Source organism: Babylonia areolata, chromosome 20, assembly GCF_041734735.1.
Source record: "Babylonia areolata isolate BAREFJ2019XMU chromosome 20, ASM4173473v1, whole genome shotgun sequence".
Classification (NCBI taxonomy): Eukaryota; Metazoa; Mollusca; class Gastropoda; order Neogastropoda; family Buccinidae; genus Babylonia; species Babylonia areolata.
The window spans coordinates 47,859,701-47,878,088 of NC_134895.1; the positions used below are offsets into that span (position 1 = coordinate 47,859,701).

Genomic DNA, 18,388 nt, shown 5'->3' on the forward strand with positions numbered 1-18,388 from the left:
AAAAAAAAATTTTTTTTCTCATATCATCATTTTTATTATTATCATTAATACCTGATCAGTTTTGGCTCAATGTTTGGATTATATCAGAAACTGACATAAACTTACAGTTGGGTCAATAACAATGTGATAGCTGTATGATCAATGGTTTCCGAACTGGAACAGGAATTCATTTACAGCTTAGTCTTTTGTGAAGAACTATGACTCTCAAACTAGGAGGCAAAACTGTACTGGCCCTTAGTGCTACAACTTTGTTGGCTTTTTGGGATCATCCCGTCACTAACAGCCCTGAAGCCGTCCTTGCAGCAAGAGAGGGGATGTAACTTGGGCAAGACACTCTCCGCTATAATGAAATTCTAGCCCAAATGGTTGGGACAGAGGCTGCCTCCTTTGCTGTTCTGATGGTCATTGTCAGACACAACCGTCTATGATACATGTAAATGCTACGAGCTTCCCTGCTTGGGAGGCCTTAGCCTCAATCCGCACTATCGTTATCATTATAATCATTATCATGATCGTTATCATTATTATAATAATAATAATGAAGTGCTCCTCTATACCACTGTTCTCTAACAGAGAGGCTCACGGTGCTTCACAAATTAAATATAACAATAAAGAAACAACAATAATCAAGAAAATTCAAATAACAAACAAAAATTCCACACATTACAAGTTACAAAACAGAAGCAACAATCATACGGAAAAGAACCAAACATGAAAACAGTCACCATCCTCGCATCATGAACAGCACACACACACACACATACACACGTGCACGCGCACACACACATCATTATGATTATCACCTGATCGGTGAGGTACACAGTGGTACCTCTGCTGGCCGCCTCCTTGTCAATGGCAGTGTTGGGGCGGATGAAGTGACTCACGTCTGCAATGTGGACACCCACCTGAAAACACACACACAGCACACACACACACACAGCACACACACACACACAGCACACACAGCACACACACACCACACACACACACACACCACACACCACACACACCACACACACACACCACACACACACACAGACACACACACACACACACACACAAAATATATAATAGCTGAGTGTACATGGACATAGGGTTCCCACAGATTTAACCAAACAAAATTCAATACTGTTTCCAGACCGGACTGAAAATTTTCCATAACAAACACAAAGCGAAACTGAATTGAAAATTTGTTTGTCACACCACTGACAAAAGAGATCAGCGGATATTCCAGAATTTTATATTCAATTATCATCTTCTTTTTTTTAACCATTGACTCACTTGTGTAAACAATTGCAAACAAATGAGACAGGGCAACGACAAACAAATGAAACATGACAACGACAAACAAACGAGGCAGGACAACGACAAACAAATGAAACATGACAACAACAAACAAACGAGGCAGGACAACGACAAACAAATGAAACATGACAACGACAAACAAACGAGGCAGGACAACGACAAACAAATGAAACATGACAACAACAAACAAACGAGGCAGGACAACGACAAACAAATGAAACATGACAACGACAAACAAACGAGGCAGGACAACAACAAACAAATGAAACATGACAACGACAAACAAACGAGGCAGGACAACAACAAACAAATGAAACATGACAACGACAAACAAATGAGACAGGACGACAAACAAATGAGACAGGACAACGACAAACAAACGAGACACGACAATGACAAAACAAACGAAACATGACAACGACACGAGACAGCAGAACGATGAACAAACAAGACACGACAAACAAACAAGACAGGCAACAACAAACGAGACAGGACAACGACAAACAAACAAGACAGGACAACGACAAACAAATGAAACACAACAACGACAAACAAATGAGACAGGACAACAAACAAACGAGACGCAACAATGACAAACAAACGCAAACAGGACAACGAAAAACAAACGAGAGAGATGACAACGACAAACAAAAAAGACACGACAATGACAAACAGCTACCTCCAAGTTCCCGTTGTCCAGACGCCTGCAGTGCAGGGCGTCATCAATGTCTGTGCAGCCCGGGGGGTCCACACTGCATATGTCCAGGTGACGCAGGTTGGTTCGCTTCTCCTCGTCCTGTGGCGCGCACACCATCACACATCCCATGAAAAAAGGTAATACTGTGCTCCCCACGACTGTCACACACACCATCATACAACCTATGTACACAGGTAGTGCTGTGTCTCACACACCATCATACAACCTATGTACACAGGTAGTGCTGTGTCTCACACACCACCACACAACCCATGAAAACAGGTACTAGTACTGTGTCACACACACACCATCAGAGAGAGAGAGAGAGAGAGAAAGCTGCATAAAATAATGTGAACTGTTTCGAATTACATATACAAACAATACTTTGACCTCTTCCACTGACCGTTCTCCTTCAACACACCAAAGACTTCTGACAACAATAACAACAACAGGGTTCCCAAAGATATGATGTGACAAAATGCCATTCCAGATCTTTTCCAAACTATACTGAAAATTCCCTGTACCAAACACAAACACAAAGCCAAACTGAATAATAATTAAAACAAAGTTGTCTGCAATACCGCCGATGAACCAGAATAGTGGATATCCTGGTATCGATATTCAATGTCTACCTTTTTTCTTCTTCTTTTTTTTTTTTTTAAATGTATTATCAAAGCTCTCAATTGAAATGGTACTGGTCAAGAATTTTAATAAAACTATAATAATAAGACTTTCCAAGAAAGGCAAACCATATTGTACCAAGACTTTCCCAGCCCTGGAAATGGCTCTCTCATTTTACCAACACTTTTCCAAGACTTTCAAGACTGTCTGAACCCTGTAATACTAATACTGCTACTGTTACTACTAATGATGATGATAGTAATAATAAGATATATATATATATATATATATATATATATAATAAGAAAATAACAATAATTAAACAATAATAGTATGAATTAAAAAAAACAACAAAAAAAACTGTGAAAAAAAAACAAAAACGGACAGACCACAGAGACAAAGAGTGGTACCTCTGGGGTGATGATCCAGGGCAGTTTGGGCAGACAGCTGAGCACGGCCTGGGAGAAGTTGCTGTGCGGCACGTCGTGCTCCAGAAGCAGCACCTCATTCTCTGCCTCCTTATCTCCCACATTGCCCAGCTCCCGCACAAAGTGGCCCTGACACACCAACACAACTCCGTCAAACATCATCTTCTTCTTCTTTGTTTTGTGGGCTGCAACTCCCACGTTCACTTGTTTGTAAACGAGCGGGCTTTTACATAACAGTTTTTACCCTGCCATGTAGACAGCCATATTCGGTTTTCGGGGATGCGCATGCTGGGTATGTTCTTGTTCCATAACCCACCAAACACTGACATGGATTACAGGATCTTTAACGTGCATATTTGATCTTCCGCTTGCATATACACACTTAGGGTGTTCAGGCACTAACAGGTCTGCACATATGCTGACCTGGGAGATCGGAAAAATCTCCACCCTTTACCCAACAGGCACGGTCACCAAGATTTGATCCCGGGACCCTCAGATTGACAGTCTAATGCTTTTGCCGTGTGGCTATTACACCTATCGTCAAACATCTGATACTCCCAGTTCATTCAACACTCCCAGTTAAATCCCACATTCCCTGTTAATCCAATACTCCCGGTGTAATGTCCACAGGCATTCTTTCTTCCCCACTGCAGTCTGTTTCCAGAACGCCCTTCCCTTATCTGCCTTTTCCTTCGGACTCCCCAGCTGCCTTTAGACAAGTTGCTGAACCCCCAACTCAGCTGAATCCCTGGCCTTCAGGTCGGGTGTATTCTCAGGGAATGAACATGAAATTGAAGAGCACTGAATAATAATAATAATAATAATAATGGATACTTATATAGCACACTATCCAGAAATCTGCTCTAGGTGCTTTACAAAAACGCTTTGTTAACATAAAACATTACATCTATGTTACATACACACACCAAAATATGACTACACACACACTCACACACACACACGCCCACACACACACACACACACACACACACACACTGCGTACATACATTTTAACAATACATGTGTATCTAACAGCTACCCTAACACATACCCATACATAGGCAGACACAAACTTACATAAACGCACGCGCACACAATACACATTCATATACATGCATGTAGTTATGTACACATACATATGTATACATACATAGTCAAGCACAGCTAACGCAAAGGAAGTGGACCTGCCACAATTGAACTTACTGCTGAGGGAAAAGGTGAGTTTTGAGACGAGATTTAAAAGATGCGAGGGAATCAGAATGACGGAGGTTATCAGGGAGCTTGTTCCACGTCGTTGGCGATTGAAAAGAAAACGATCTGTGTCCATAGGTCTTACTTCTGACGTGAGGTATCCTGAGAAGTTGAGTATCAGAGGAAGAACGGAGCTGGCAAGACAGCATATAGATATGGAGGAGTTCAGAAAGATACTTGGGGCCAGATCTATTGACTGCAGAAAAGGTCAGAGTGGATAGCTTATAGTCTATTCGATCAGAAACAGGCAACCAGTGGAGAGACTGAAGGAGAGGAGAAACATGGTCAAATTTAGAAGCTCTGCAAATGAGTCTGGCAGAAGAAGAAATGTGTTTCAAAGCACCAACAAAACCAAACAGAACTTGTTTCAAAGCACCAACAAAACCAAACAGAACTGTTTACCAGAGGATATCTGGAGGTCCGTGGCCACGAGTCAATGGCGACGATGATGCGCTTCCCTGTCAGGTTGGCTGCTTGGCGAGTCTCTATGCGAATCTTGGGAATCTTCTTTTCTGCTGCGAGGAACAGATGTCTGGTAGCCTGCAGAAGACACACACACACACACACACACACACGCAATTTTAAAACAAACAAAATACAGCCATCACTCTCACACACACATACATAAATGCACTTGTAAACACTACTACCACAAGCACTATCATTCTGCATATATTCCTTCTGACCATTTCTGACATATCAATATAAAAATGTTAAAATACAATAAATAAACATGCAGAAAGACAGACAGAAAGAAACAAGTTTGCAAACATTTAAATAAATTTTTTAAACAAATTTTTAAAAAGCAGCAGGTTGGTCAGGTGCAATCTGCAGACTAGCACTAACTGTAGAAATCCCTTGCATGTGATGCTAGAAAAATGATTCTCCTCTGCACTGGTTGTGGCGAGGTGAGCTCACCCTAAACCACCTGAGTGCCCTAGGACAGCAAGTTCTGTCCCCTTCCAGTGTGCAAAAAAAAAAAGCCCCAGGACGACAATCTCCATCCACATTACTGTAGGAAATTTCCTATCACAAAAAAACGTAAATTCTTGTGAAATTGTCATAACTGGATGGTGCGTTCATTTTCCTTTCAGAAAAGTATAGGTTATATTTACTCTCTTTCACTAGTTGGCATGCTAGATTTAAAAAAAAAAAAATCTTTATCATTACCCTCCCTGACAAAAAAAAATCCCTCAGCAAATAGTTGTCACTGAGCATAAAATAGGCTTGGCACTGAAAGAGTTAACTCAAACACTAAACCAGATGGCTGTTCAGTTAATTTGTACTGCTGGTGCACTTGTATGCACTTACAAGCCATCCCCGTTACAGGACCAGTCATTTTCATCTTCACGCCTTCAACTGTGTAAATTACCCAAGTAGGTCAAGGGTGCAAGGGAGGCTTCATTGTGCTCCCTGTCAGGGGGGTCCAATTCCATTTTGTTGAATACTATCTCTTCACCATGTTTGCTCACATTTTTCAAAAAACATATGGAATGCCATTTGACATAACAGCCAGATGCTTTATTCTCAAGTTATCACTTCTCCTCTGTTCTGTTGTGTTGAATGTTATCACTTTGCCATGTTTTCTCATATTTTTCAAAGATTATATAGAATGTCCATAGGAGACGCTTGCTCTGGACTGTCCATGTTGGTGCAGCAAGACCACCACAGGAGCCCGTGCAGCAGAAGCCAGGCGCATCACCGAGGCACAACGAAAACGTGCTGTGTGCAAGGCCCAAACAGCATCCAGTGCCAAGACAGCACCCACTCACTTGTGTCCCACATGTGGGTGAGACTTCAGGGCCCGGATTGGGCTTATCAGTCACCTCCAGACCCACAGCCGCCAATCTTCCATCTGATTTTTGAAGCCAAGGTCATCTTTGACTCCCACTGACGAACATCACGTATAGAATGTCATTTTAACACCAACCTGCAGGCAGCGCTTTCACGCAGGTGTCAAAGATTTCCACACTCACCTCTTTGAGGATTGAAGGCTGAAGGATACCACAGTACTGCCTCCATTTACGCTTTATGATTCCCACCACACGTCCTGTCGGCTGTCGGAGCTCCTCAGGAACAGTGTTCTTCATCTCTTTTTCCTGTTAAAAAAACAAAACAAAAAAAATAAAATAAAATAACCAACAAAAATATTCAATACTGACAAGCATTCATCTTCCTCTGCCATGATGTTTCATGGAAAAGAATACCAATCATTAAAAAAAAATATATCCTCCTATCTTCTCAATTAGAATCATTCCTGTGAAAGGTCTCCCTTTTTTAAGGTGTGGGGTTTTGGGATGGGGGGTGGCAAGAGAGGGAAGGGGAGGGGAGGGGATATTTTCATTGATGAAAAATACTCACCTCGCTCTACCATAAGTTACCTGCATTTTTATTGTTGTTGCGAAAATCAAATATATCAATAAAAAATCATTTCCAGCAAAGGAAAAATATATCTTGAAAATAAGTCCACTTTTCATTGTCAGTCATTCTGATTAAAAGTAAATAAAATCTTCCCTTTTCTAACTGGTCCTACGAAAAGACAAAAGACAATATATCTACCTTATCTATGGGTATATGCATTTCCACTGTCAAAACACTATGATGAACATTAAAAAAAAAAAAAATCCAGCCCAATCAACACACACTCAGAAAAAGAACAAAGTACGAAGAAAGACACAGAAAAAAATTCTGAGACGCAGGCAAAAGAAATTGATAGACAAGACAAAACAGCCATGGATGAATATTCACACACAATGAAAGAAACAGAGATAGCACCAGCAACGCTTTGTAATGAAGCATAATTTCATCTGTACATACACAACATCATCATCACTGTCTCAACTTTTCTATACAAACATCATCGTCATCATCTCACATTTTCATCGATGTCGTCCTCCTCCTTCTGCTGCTCCTCCCGGTCGACAAGCACCAGCGATGACGGACAGCTCCACTCGCTTTTCGGTAGCATCTCAATGGCTACCGTGTCACCATCCACCGCCCGGTTCAGGTTGATCATGCCTTGCACAAACACCTGTCACAGCATGCCAAAAAGTAAGTTAAGTGAACAAGTGTCAATAACCTAAACAGGTGAGACGATAACCCGAGGTCCCGTGAGCAGCATGCACTTAGGACATGTAATAGAACCCATGGCATTCAAAGACTTGTCACAGGTAAAGTGCTGTAGGAAAATCATTTTTGACAGTAAAACAAGTACACTTGCAGACTCAGAAAAACAGAAAGAAAAAATATGGGTGGTGCTGCACTGTCGTAACGCACTCTTCCCAGGAAGAGCAGCTCGATTTTCACACAGAGATAACCGTAAGGACAAAAACAACACTATACAATACACAGTACAATACCTCTCGGGAGAATATAAACTGATCCCAGAGTTCCCACAAGTCTGAGTGAACAAAACTCCATACCTTTTTGTCCAAAACCCTGTGCTACATTTTCCAAGACCCCAAAACAAAGTGACTTACTTACAAGTATGCACAAACATATACACAACAGAATTAGCACACAGGGTGAGAGAAAGAGTGGGTTAAAAAGTATGGGTGTTGAAACACTGTTGCAGAGAAAAAAAACCTCACTGAGATCTTGACATCAGTCTAGCATTTCAACTGCCTTTGTTTCCCTTCTTCATCTTATCTTACCTAAATGCAGAATCTTCTCAATACTGTACACATGGTGAAAGGTATCAGGAAAATTCCAAGATTTTTCCAGACCTTGCAAGGCAAAACTTTATTTCCACGATTCCTCTGATTTTTCCGGACTTCCACAACTCAGTGAGAACCCTTGGTTCCTCCTCCTCAGATCTTAATCCACCCCCAAAAACAGAGTATGGCTGCCTACATGGCGGGAAAAAAAATGGTCATGCATGTCGTAAAAGCCCACTTGCGTGCATACGAGTGAACGTGGGAGTTGCAGGCCACGAACGAAGAAGAAGAAGAAGAGATCTTCATCCCCTTTGTGCCCTGTGGCACATAATGACGGCACTGCTGTCTCTCTTGTGCTGTCCTGGCTACCTCCTCCCTCCCCCCCCCCCAGTCCCCCCCAAGGTACAAACATTCTCTTTCAGCCACTCTGCACCATGTCTCCCTTGGTTTTCCTCACTCTCTTTTTCCGTCTGTTGTCCAGAGAAAGGCTACTCTTGTAAGCAAAGTGCAAGTGAAGGAATTCCAAGGCTATGTACTTTCCAGCGTCATATGCTAGAACACAAAGGATGATCTGGGCAAGCTGTTCAAGTTTATCATCAAACTTATTATTTCGATTTTAGCTTCATGTACAGTATGTGTAGTTTAAAAAACAAATGAATAATAACTGTAATCTCGATTTCATCCTTCGCTTAAAAAAGATCCAGATAAAAAAAAAACATCAACAGAAAAAAATAAAAATTAAAAAAATGGAAAAAGAAGAAAAAAATCTAAACAATAATGAAAATTGTTTTTCAAATACCACTTGGAATTCAAATCTAAAAAATTTCTAAAAAAAGAAGAAAAATAAGTTTCAGGTAAGCAACCAGATTAAACACAGATTAACACAATTATATCTTCTTTGTCATAGTCTTTCTTATACTGAGATGACAAAAGAGTCTGTTCTTATGCAATAGTGATTTCATATACTGAGATGACAAAAGAGTCTGTTCTTATGCAATAGTGATTTCATATACTGAGATGACAAAAGAGTCTGTTCTTATGCAATACTGTTTCTGTATACTGAGATGACAAAAGAGTCTGTTCTTATGTAATACTGTTTCTGTATACTGAGATGACAAAAGAGTCTGTTCATATGCAATAGTAATTTCATATACTGAGATGACAAAAGAGTCTGTTCTTATGCAATACTGTTTCTGTATACTGAGATGACAAAAGAGTCTGTTCTTATGTAATACTGTTTCCATATACTGAGATGGCAAAAGAGTCTGTTCTTATATAACAGTGTTTCCGAAAACTAAGATGATGAAAGAGATCTGTTCTTCACCATTTTGTCCATGCCTTCAACAGAGATGTTCGCTTCCAGGTAGTTTTCCCGGCTGGCCAGGAAGCCTCCCTGTTTGTAGCGGCCGGATTTGATGCCCATCTGAATCGCTGACAGAGGCAGGTGTTCTGGGTACAGCACCTTGTTCCCCTGGACGGCCTGAAAAACACCACAGTGTTGTCAATATCATGCCTCTGAAGAGAAAAAAAAGAACCAACATAAAATGATGGACAGGAAAAAATATCTGCAGAGACCAGGAAAAGATATCTGCAGAGACCAAGACTTTTTTGACACACACTCCACGGACCTGGAGGAATCTGCTGAATGGTTCTCCTGTGTGATGACCCAACGCCTCTTCTCAGAGCTAAGGGCAAAGAAGAAGAAGAAATAGACGTCTGTGATAAGAAAGATACACTACAAAAAAAACAAAAAAACCTAAATTACACCAACAATCCAATATTTTCATTTTCAGGTTTAGCACTGACAGATCTGTACAGAATTTAACTCCTGCTATGCACAGTGAATTTGTTTGGATCTAAAATACAAGTGTTCAGTTTTGTTAAAGACAACATTTTTCTCATCAGTTTTTTGCAGCATATTATGTGATGAACTACACACACACACACACACACACACACACACACACACACACACACACACCAGGACAACAGGAATGCACGGACAAACATGCATGTGCGAATGCCAAGCATACTTGTGAGCAGCGATCTACAGTTTCAGTTTCTCAAGGAGGTGTCACTACATTCAGGCAAATCCATGTAAGCTACACCACATCTGCTAAGCAGATGCCTGACCAGCAACGCAACCCAATGAGCTAAGGCACTGAGGAAAAAAAACAAAACGAACAAAAAAACAAAACAAAGAAAACAACACATAGTCAACACATCATGCACCCTACACCCACACTTGTTGGCATAAAAAATATGCAGACATGTAAAATGAAAAGATTCTTAGTTAATGTACAAAAACCACACACACGCATAATGTACACAACACACACATACAAGTTACAACACACAACCATTCACACACACACACACACACACACACACGCACACACACACACAACATACACATGCAACACACACAACAGAAACACAAACACACACACACACACACATATACAATGTACACAACAAACACACACACACACACACAATGTACATCACAAACACTGAGACACAGAGACACACACATCAACCACATTTGTGTACTTACAATCTTTGACAAAGGGTTGGTCAGTCTGTCAATCAGTGACCCAGCGTCTTTCAAGCTTCTCACGTAATCAGACACTGCACATCACCCATTTTATCTTCCAGTCAGATTTCACCAAGAGATGGCCCTTCCTTTTCTTCCCTACAGCCACACTCCCCTCCTTTACAACCAAGATCACAAAGATGGAAATAAACAAAACAAAATATCAAGAAATAAAAAAAACAACAACCAACATAATAAGATGAAAGAGAAGAACAGAAAAAATGAAAGTGCAACAGTTACATATGACTGTGTGGTGAATTCCTTGCAATAAGCTGGTTGCTGTTTGTGGCGATGTTCCTACCAGGATGGGGTGGGTCAACAGGTGGCACTGTTGTCCTCACTGAAATACCCCATGTGTCCTATGACAGGTTCATCATGCAGTCAAGAGGCACGTTATAACCTCTAGCCCCAGGGTGGGACCCTCGGAGAAACAATCCCCCCTGTGCTCACAGGGCAGGACGTACGGACCATGAGCAAAAGATAAGGCACCCCAAAAGAAAACTTCAGCTAAAGACGGCGGTATCGGGCCACTGGCACAAATAAAACAACGATATCATGCATCCACGCTTCCATGATGATGCAGTCCACAGAATCTCGATGTGGCGCTCAACCTTCAGACACCCGCCGGGGAGGCCGGGAGCTGGGCCCTGTGCCTCAAACTGTACAGCACCCTGGAGGAGCTGCGACGGACGGCAGCCTTCATCGAGGACACTGGGCTGCTTATCTAATGGGAGGCGAACGAGGAAGAAGTAGTCACAAACTGGTTGTCCAACAGCCAAGTGCAGATTACATTCCCACTTGTCTGCCAGGAGATTTAGTTGTCCTGGACAATCAGACGGAAGGGTATTTTGAGCCTTGCTAGCTGTTTACATTTCTTAACCCCTAGGCTGCCTGCATGACGAGATAACTCATCATGGCAAGCATGTATGCTTCGCTGCCTGCATGACGAGACAACTCGTCATCGAAATATTCTGACTTTTCCCTGGTTTGCATTCACTTCCTTGGCAAAAATAGTGGTAGCTTTAGCCTGGGGAATCTCTCTAGATTCTATTCATAGCTAGAAACCCCATCTACGTCATGAAGCAGTCCTTTATTTGAACGTTTTGGTTGGGTCACTGTCCAAGTGTTTGCCTGACTTCTCTCCTCGCTCGCTCAACAAAATGTCGGACTGACGCCGTGCTCAGGACATGCGATCGTGACGAACTAAATCAACATGATTTCTTTCTTTAGCTGATGCTCAGAAAGAATTGAAGCGTAAATTCGAAGGAGAAGATAGAGATGAACATTTATAGGACGATCTGATAGAAAATAAATGAATAATGAAGAGAGTGGCCAAGATGCGACTGTCAGTGAGTGATGCCGGCTGTACACATGTTAGCAGACGACAGATGACCGAATTAGCAGCAGAGCGATATTCTTGGCACGCAGCCAACGCAGTCTGATGAGAACTGAATCAAGTGACCGTGTGAGAGGGGTGAGGAGGAGGGGGGGTGGAGACTGAGGGGGCGTGGCCTCACATCCATCTTATCACTTGGAGAAGTCACAATGTATTGTGTATCTATCTCTTAAAAAATATATATATATATTGTGGTTGTTCTAGTATGATTTTGTGTTTGCAGATATCCATTTGTCCAGAAAATATGATGTTTTTGTGCAAATTACCTGACTAATGTTTGTAATGAACAAGTTGAAAATGTGACAAAAAACAAAACACTGATTTCAAAACAACAGCATGTCACTAAAAATATATAAAATGGGAAAACAGCATGTGTTTTGTATTCTTTATTCATTTACCTTTCAGAAAATATGTACTTTTATGGGTCTTTCTCCAATAACAAAGAGCACAGAATTTTTGGAAAATTTATACCCGTTTTTTGGGAAAAAACCCTGGCAAATAGATTTCACTTAAATCTTATTTTCCTGGCAGCAAAAGGGTTAACATGCTTAAACATCTCAGACGTGTTTTAAATTCACCCACATAAAAGAGGAATACTTCACCCAAATGAAAATAAAGTACAAGAGGAATGGCAAGATAAAGGTTATCCTGCCACCCCCAACCCTCACTGGTCCCCCACCAAAGGGTGACTGATATGTAAAGTGTGCCAGTTTCTTAAGGGATGGAGAATCACTTCTGACGAGTTCTATGTAAGGAGTATGAATTCTTCATTTTCTTTTTGAATGTACATTGCTGTTGTTTATGTTTTTGGTGCATTGTTTCTGTGTAGCTAACTGTGAAAGACCAATCTATATTTCTGCACATTACCTCTTTACAACTGGTTGTGTATAATGTAACTAACTGTGCTTCCACGTATATTAATAATGTGTGTTTTGATTTGAAATGGATACTTATACCTATCCTCGGTCGCAGACCAAGCTCCAAGCAGTTTACAAACTCCGGGTCATTTGCAAGAGACAGGCTACCTACCTGGGTCTCGCCGACTTACGGCTGTCTTTAGGCACTCATCATTCGTTTCCTGTGTCATTCAATCAGATTTCAGGCAAGCACACATATATATACTCAGACAGACATGTAACATTTTACATTTATGACCATTTTGTTTATTTACCCCACCATGTAGGCAGCCGTACTGGGTACGTTCTTGTTTCCATAACCCATCAAACGTTGACATGGTTTACAGGATCATTAATGTGCATATTTGATCTTCTGTGTACAATTGTACACGTTCTTGAACACTCATTTATATATGCATTATAAAAAATAGGTAACACATCTTCATGATGAACAGACCTCACATTTAGGCCTGAAGCACCTCATATTCAAATGCAAAAACAAACCAAAAAGAAATCACAAGTCCACAACCAACCAGTATACGCCAGAAGTCCAGCATCCACAGCCTTGTCCTTGTTCTCTGAATCATTTGTCAGGAGAACCACGCCCGGCTTACAGAGATGCTGCATGTACCACTCTGCTGCCGTTCGGATCGCGCGGTCGTTGCGGTCATTGGCCGACTCTCCTGGCTCTCTCTCCACATACGTGTCTCTGGAGAAAGACCCAGTCATCGATGAAGAAGATTCCAACACAACAATAATTGTGCATATATAGTGCTTTCAAACCTGTCAAAGTGCTGTATAATAAAGGATTCCAAGGGGGAAAATAAAAAGAATTCTAACACTTTTAATGAGATATGTATACAATCAATGAAACTGAAGCACTGTAATCCATTTATCTTAGTTAATACTTTCAGATAAGCTTAAATGAACCGACTGAAGTACAGTGGGTACTGATAATGAAGTGCTACTGTTACATATCATGATTTACAACTCCGTCAGTCCATGTGAAATGTACTGAATGTGTTTGCTTTACTTTCGATTCCTACAGTTCTTGGAGAGAAAAAATAAATGTTGAACACCACCATAAAAACTCAAAGATGGAGAGCAACCAAAATTAAAAAAAAAATATATATATATATATATTTATTAAGCAATAATTAATAAATCTCTCAAAATGTATTTTCAAAATGAAGAGAAAGAGAGAGAGATGGACAATGGGGACAGAGGCCAAGCAAGAAAGACAAAAAGAATGAAAGAACTGGAAACTGTAAGATCATAAGACTAACAGTATGAGAATAAAACTCTTAAAGTAAACATGCGACAGTACACAGAGAGACAAACTGTAAATTAGCAAAACTGTACACGAACGCACACTATGCAAACACAGACACACATACACGCAACAGACAAATAACACTAAACTGGAACATGGACCAACTTGTTGAATTCATTGGAGAAAACATAAAAGTGCTTGTCCGGGTTGACCACCATATCCTTCAGGCGTTTGAATGCAGGCAAACTTCTGTGTCTCACCTGAACACACAAAGAAAGAGGTACACTTTGAGCTGATCAACATTTCTAACTGCTTTCCATGAACCAAATGATAAGATAATAAATGATTATAAGATAATAAATCAATGCTGCACAGCACTAAAACATCAGTAAAACTTTAGTGAAACTGTCATGACTGGTGTGTGAACACCTTAACAGGAAATTCATTGATACTGTTTTTAGTCAGAAAAATCAAAATCAAAATCAAAATATCAAAAGAATGATAGTAAACAAGAACCATGATAAAAAAAAATCCAAAAAATTCAGAGTTTGTGTAGTCTATCAACTTGAGCTCAAAAGCCAAAGAATTATTTTCTGCCATGGTAAATTCACAAAAAAGTTGAGTGTCATGTGTACAGAGGACTCTAGTATATATATCCCTTGTGTGTTGATACAAGTTACATGGGCATCATTCAGTGACCAATATTGTTATGCATGCCAATGAACGTACTTGTGACTGTACACATGTATGTATTTTTATAAATGTATCATCTTATGTACCAACTGTGTCTTTAGTATATATATATATCATTATATGTTCCTATTATTAGGGAAACTAAACTTTACCCATAATCATCAAGACAATCTTGTATAGATCTACAGTTATATTATACATACCTCATCAAGGACTGTTTGCAGAATTATTACATTTGTCACAGATGGATCCTCAATGACATCAATCTGAAAGTTAAATTACAAAAGAACAAAATCTCAGTCAGTAAGTGCAATGACAGTATGTTCATTAAAAAAAATAAGAAAAGAAAAAAAAAGAAGTTATAATCACATGTTCCAACGTAAAATTAATCTACGAAAGGAAACAGGCTGCTAGAGTAAGGGCCAATTCTATCAGATTTCATTTTGCATGTGACAAACGAGTAACACAAATAACAGATTATGTTATATTAAAATTTGTATTTTGAATCAAACAGAGCAGCATTAGTTGTTCTGACACTGTGTTACTTTCAAATTATTGCAAAGGAATGTCTTGGTTCTAATGCATATTGTTATGCTCCTAGTGGAGTGATGGCCTAGAGGTAACGCGTCCATCTAGGAAGCAAGAGAATCTGAGTGCACTGGTTCGAATCATGGCTCAGCCGGTTATATTTTCTTCCCCTCCACTAGACCTTGAGTGGTGGTCTGGACGCTAGTCATTCGGATGAGACGATAAACCAAGGTCCCGTGTGCTGCATGCACTTAGCCCATGTAAAAGAACCCACGGCAACAAAAGGGTTGTTTCTGGCAAAATTCTGTAGAAAAATCCACTTCAATAAAAGAAATAACACTGCACGCCGGAAAAAATACAAAAAAATGGGTGGCGCTGTAGTGTAGTGACACACTCTCCCTGGGGAGAGCAGCCCAAATTTCACACAGAGAAATTTGTTGTGAGAAAAAGAGAAATACAATACAATACAAATATATATAATCAATATACTCTTTTTGTATCAATGGCATTATCAAGATCTGCTAGTATTACAGCATATGATTCAGCCCCATATTCTGAGTCTCCTAGTAATTGTTCTCTTCATTAAAGAATAAAAAAGATGAAAGACAAATCAAATATAAACGTATTATACACTCAACTGTTTACATAATAATGAATTCTATTCTGACAACCATATACACACCTGACCACACCAAGACAACAATCATCATTATTTTGGATATACAACTGAGCATCCCCAACACAAAGTTGACATAAGACACGTTCTTTCCATAAACAGGTGTTGTGGGCATCAAGCACTATAAATTACATTAATAATGAATATTAATAGTACAGCCTGTATTATGCAAACAGTCCAAAGGATAATGATGTAACAGGCTCATCTGAAATCAGAAAATATCTCCAGTCCACCTTTAATCAAAGTAAAAGCCACTAGATGCTGAAACCAGAATCAAACCCAGTACCCTCTGATTGAATGTCCCATGCTCTATCATTTGGCTATTGTGCCCTTCAAAGTAATCAGAACTCTTTTTCTTTTCTTTTCCTTTTCTTTTGTATCACTGGCACAGTCTCTCCTTTCTCATTCTACCTGAATTGTATTCCTTATTCCCTGTTTGTACTTTCTAAGATCACACAGATTGTAATAATCTTTATTCACTCAAGCTGGCTCCGGTGAGTATAAATGATTAAATCAACGTAATGAAATGCTCTGATGAACATGAAAAAGTTAAAACAATATGAAAAAAGCACATACATTGATACAAACAGATATGTGCATACATGCATGTGTTTCAAGGCCTGACTAAGCGCGTTGGGTTACGCTGCTGGTCAGGCATCTGCTTGGCAGATGTGGTGTAGCGTATATGGTTTTGTCCGAACGCAGTGACGCCTCCTTGAGCTACTGAAACTGAAACTGAAGCATGTATACATTTATAAATGCACATACATACATATATTTTGTCCAAGTAAAAAACAATATATATATATATATATTGTATTGTATTGATATATTCAATATTGCCATATATTCTACAACAATACCGAGTCTCCAGCTTCAGACTGATTAACTCATTAAGACCATGAAAAATTTGTTGCAGACGAACATCACTCAAGTCAAAAGTAATTTCGCTGTTGCCGGGTGGAAAGAAAAACAAACACCTGTTGCAGATCTGCTTTCTTTGCTGTTGGCATTATAATTAGTTTGTAATCTACTTCTGCTGATTCCAGTCCTTGTTTGTGCCATACCTGTACCATATTGGCATATATATCCTTTGTCAGTTACACATATATACATATGCATACACACAGAGACACACACACCACGTACTACGAGTACTACTACTTACACCTAACACTACTAGTTTTGAAACAACATTTTCCACATAATTTCACAACTCACCTGATGCAGAACAACGTTGGTATCCGGCAAAAGGTAATGCCGTTTTTTACACAAACTACTGCGACTTTCAGGAGCTTCAACCAAAGGTGGTTTCTCATTTTTAGGATGTTCGCATGAACCACATGCTAGAGAACCACACGTAACATCGTCTCGTAGGTAGTGTTCTCGGACGATCTTCATAACACTCCCTCGTTTTGTTTTCTTGATGAACACTTTCGACGTCAGCATGGTGGAAAAGTATGCAGATTGTGCTACAAAATCAGATGAAAATAAATTCAAACAAAAACTGTGGACGGCTTACACACAGTCTCGTAAAACAAAACGCCAAAACAACTGTCCGACTCACGTCAGTTTATTTTTCTTCGTTTTCACGTGTTTGCTCCCATGTTAAAACAAGATAGGTAACTCCAAATACAAAATTCATGTGCTCAGTTAAATTTGATTTTATCTACTAACAGGAAGCTACACAATTAAAACACAATAATTATGAAGGGAAAAAAAATTAATGGTTCATGAACTGAATACCTTATGTCATTGATCGTTTTCTTTTCTCCCTTTTTAAAGACACGTGTTTACAGATATACAAATATGCGGGATTTTGAATAGACCTGATGTGGAGTTGTCGCCCCAGTGACTATCGTCTCCGGGCTGACTGACGAGTCCGTGGAGAACGTGACACTGAGAAGACTGGCAAAGAAACAAAAAGGTCTGTTCTGGCGAGGTTTGTTCATAGACACTAGAATTCCCGTTATAAAAAACACTGTCGACACAAAAATTAATACCTGATATGATCCAAATGGTCTAAAAAGAATAGACTGGCACCCGCCGGCCTTTGTCTTTGTTTAGTATCCTTCAGGGAACAGGTTGCACAAGTCAGTCAACGTGACAGCCAAGGCAACAACAGTGTTGGCCTCATCCGCAGATCCTTCGACGTGATCACCTAGATCTTTGTTCAGTTGATAGCACAGGGCCCTTCAGTTGTCCGTCCACAGCCGGCTGGAATATGGTCATTGTGTCTGGCAGCCACAGCAGAAAACCATGTGCAGTGAGACTGAAAACTGGTGCCGTCCTCCGAACAAATCCGACGGAAGCTGTTGGGCACAGTAGCCGTCTGGCTAAAGCGTTGGAATTTCAATCTGAGGGTCCCGGGT

The 18,388-nt window shown here is 40.1% G+C and overlaps 1 protein-coding gene across 1 annotated transcript in view; it reads right to left on the bottom strand.

Annotated features, from left to right (window-relative positions):
• The window catches only part of LOC143294677 (exosome complex exonuclease RRP44-like), a 40,688-nt gene extending 22,948 nt beyond the window's left edge, over positions 1–17,740 (bottom strand). Inside the window, 12 exon segments of the mRNA XM_076606067.1 lie at positions 804–905; positions 1,985–2,101; positions 3,034–3,180; positions 4,705–4,842; positions 6,279–6,401; positions 7,178–7,333; positions 9,283–9,438; positions 10,516–10,589; positions 13,380–13,555; positions 14,285–14,379; positions 15,016–15,078; positions 17,238–17,740. Of these exon segments, the coding sequence (XP_076462182.1) occupies positions 804–905; positions 1,985–2,101; positions 3,034–3,180; positions 4,705–4,842; positions 6,279–6,401; positions 7,178–7,333; positions 9,283–9,438; positions 10,516–10,589; positions 13,380–13,555; positions 14,285–14,379; positions 15,016–15,078; positions 17,238–17,465 (1,575 nt within the window). The 5' untranslated portion in view covers positions 17,466–17,740.
• Between the last annotated feature and the right edge of the window lie 648 nt (positions 17,741–18,388).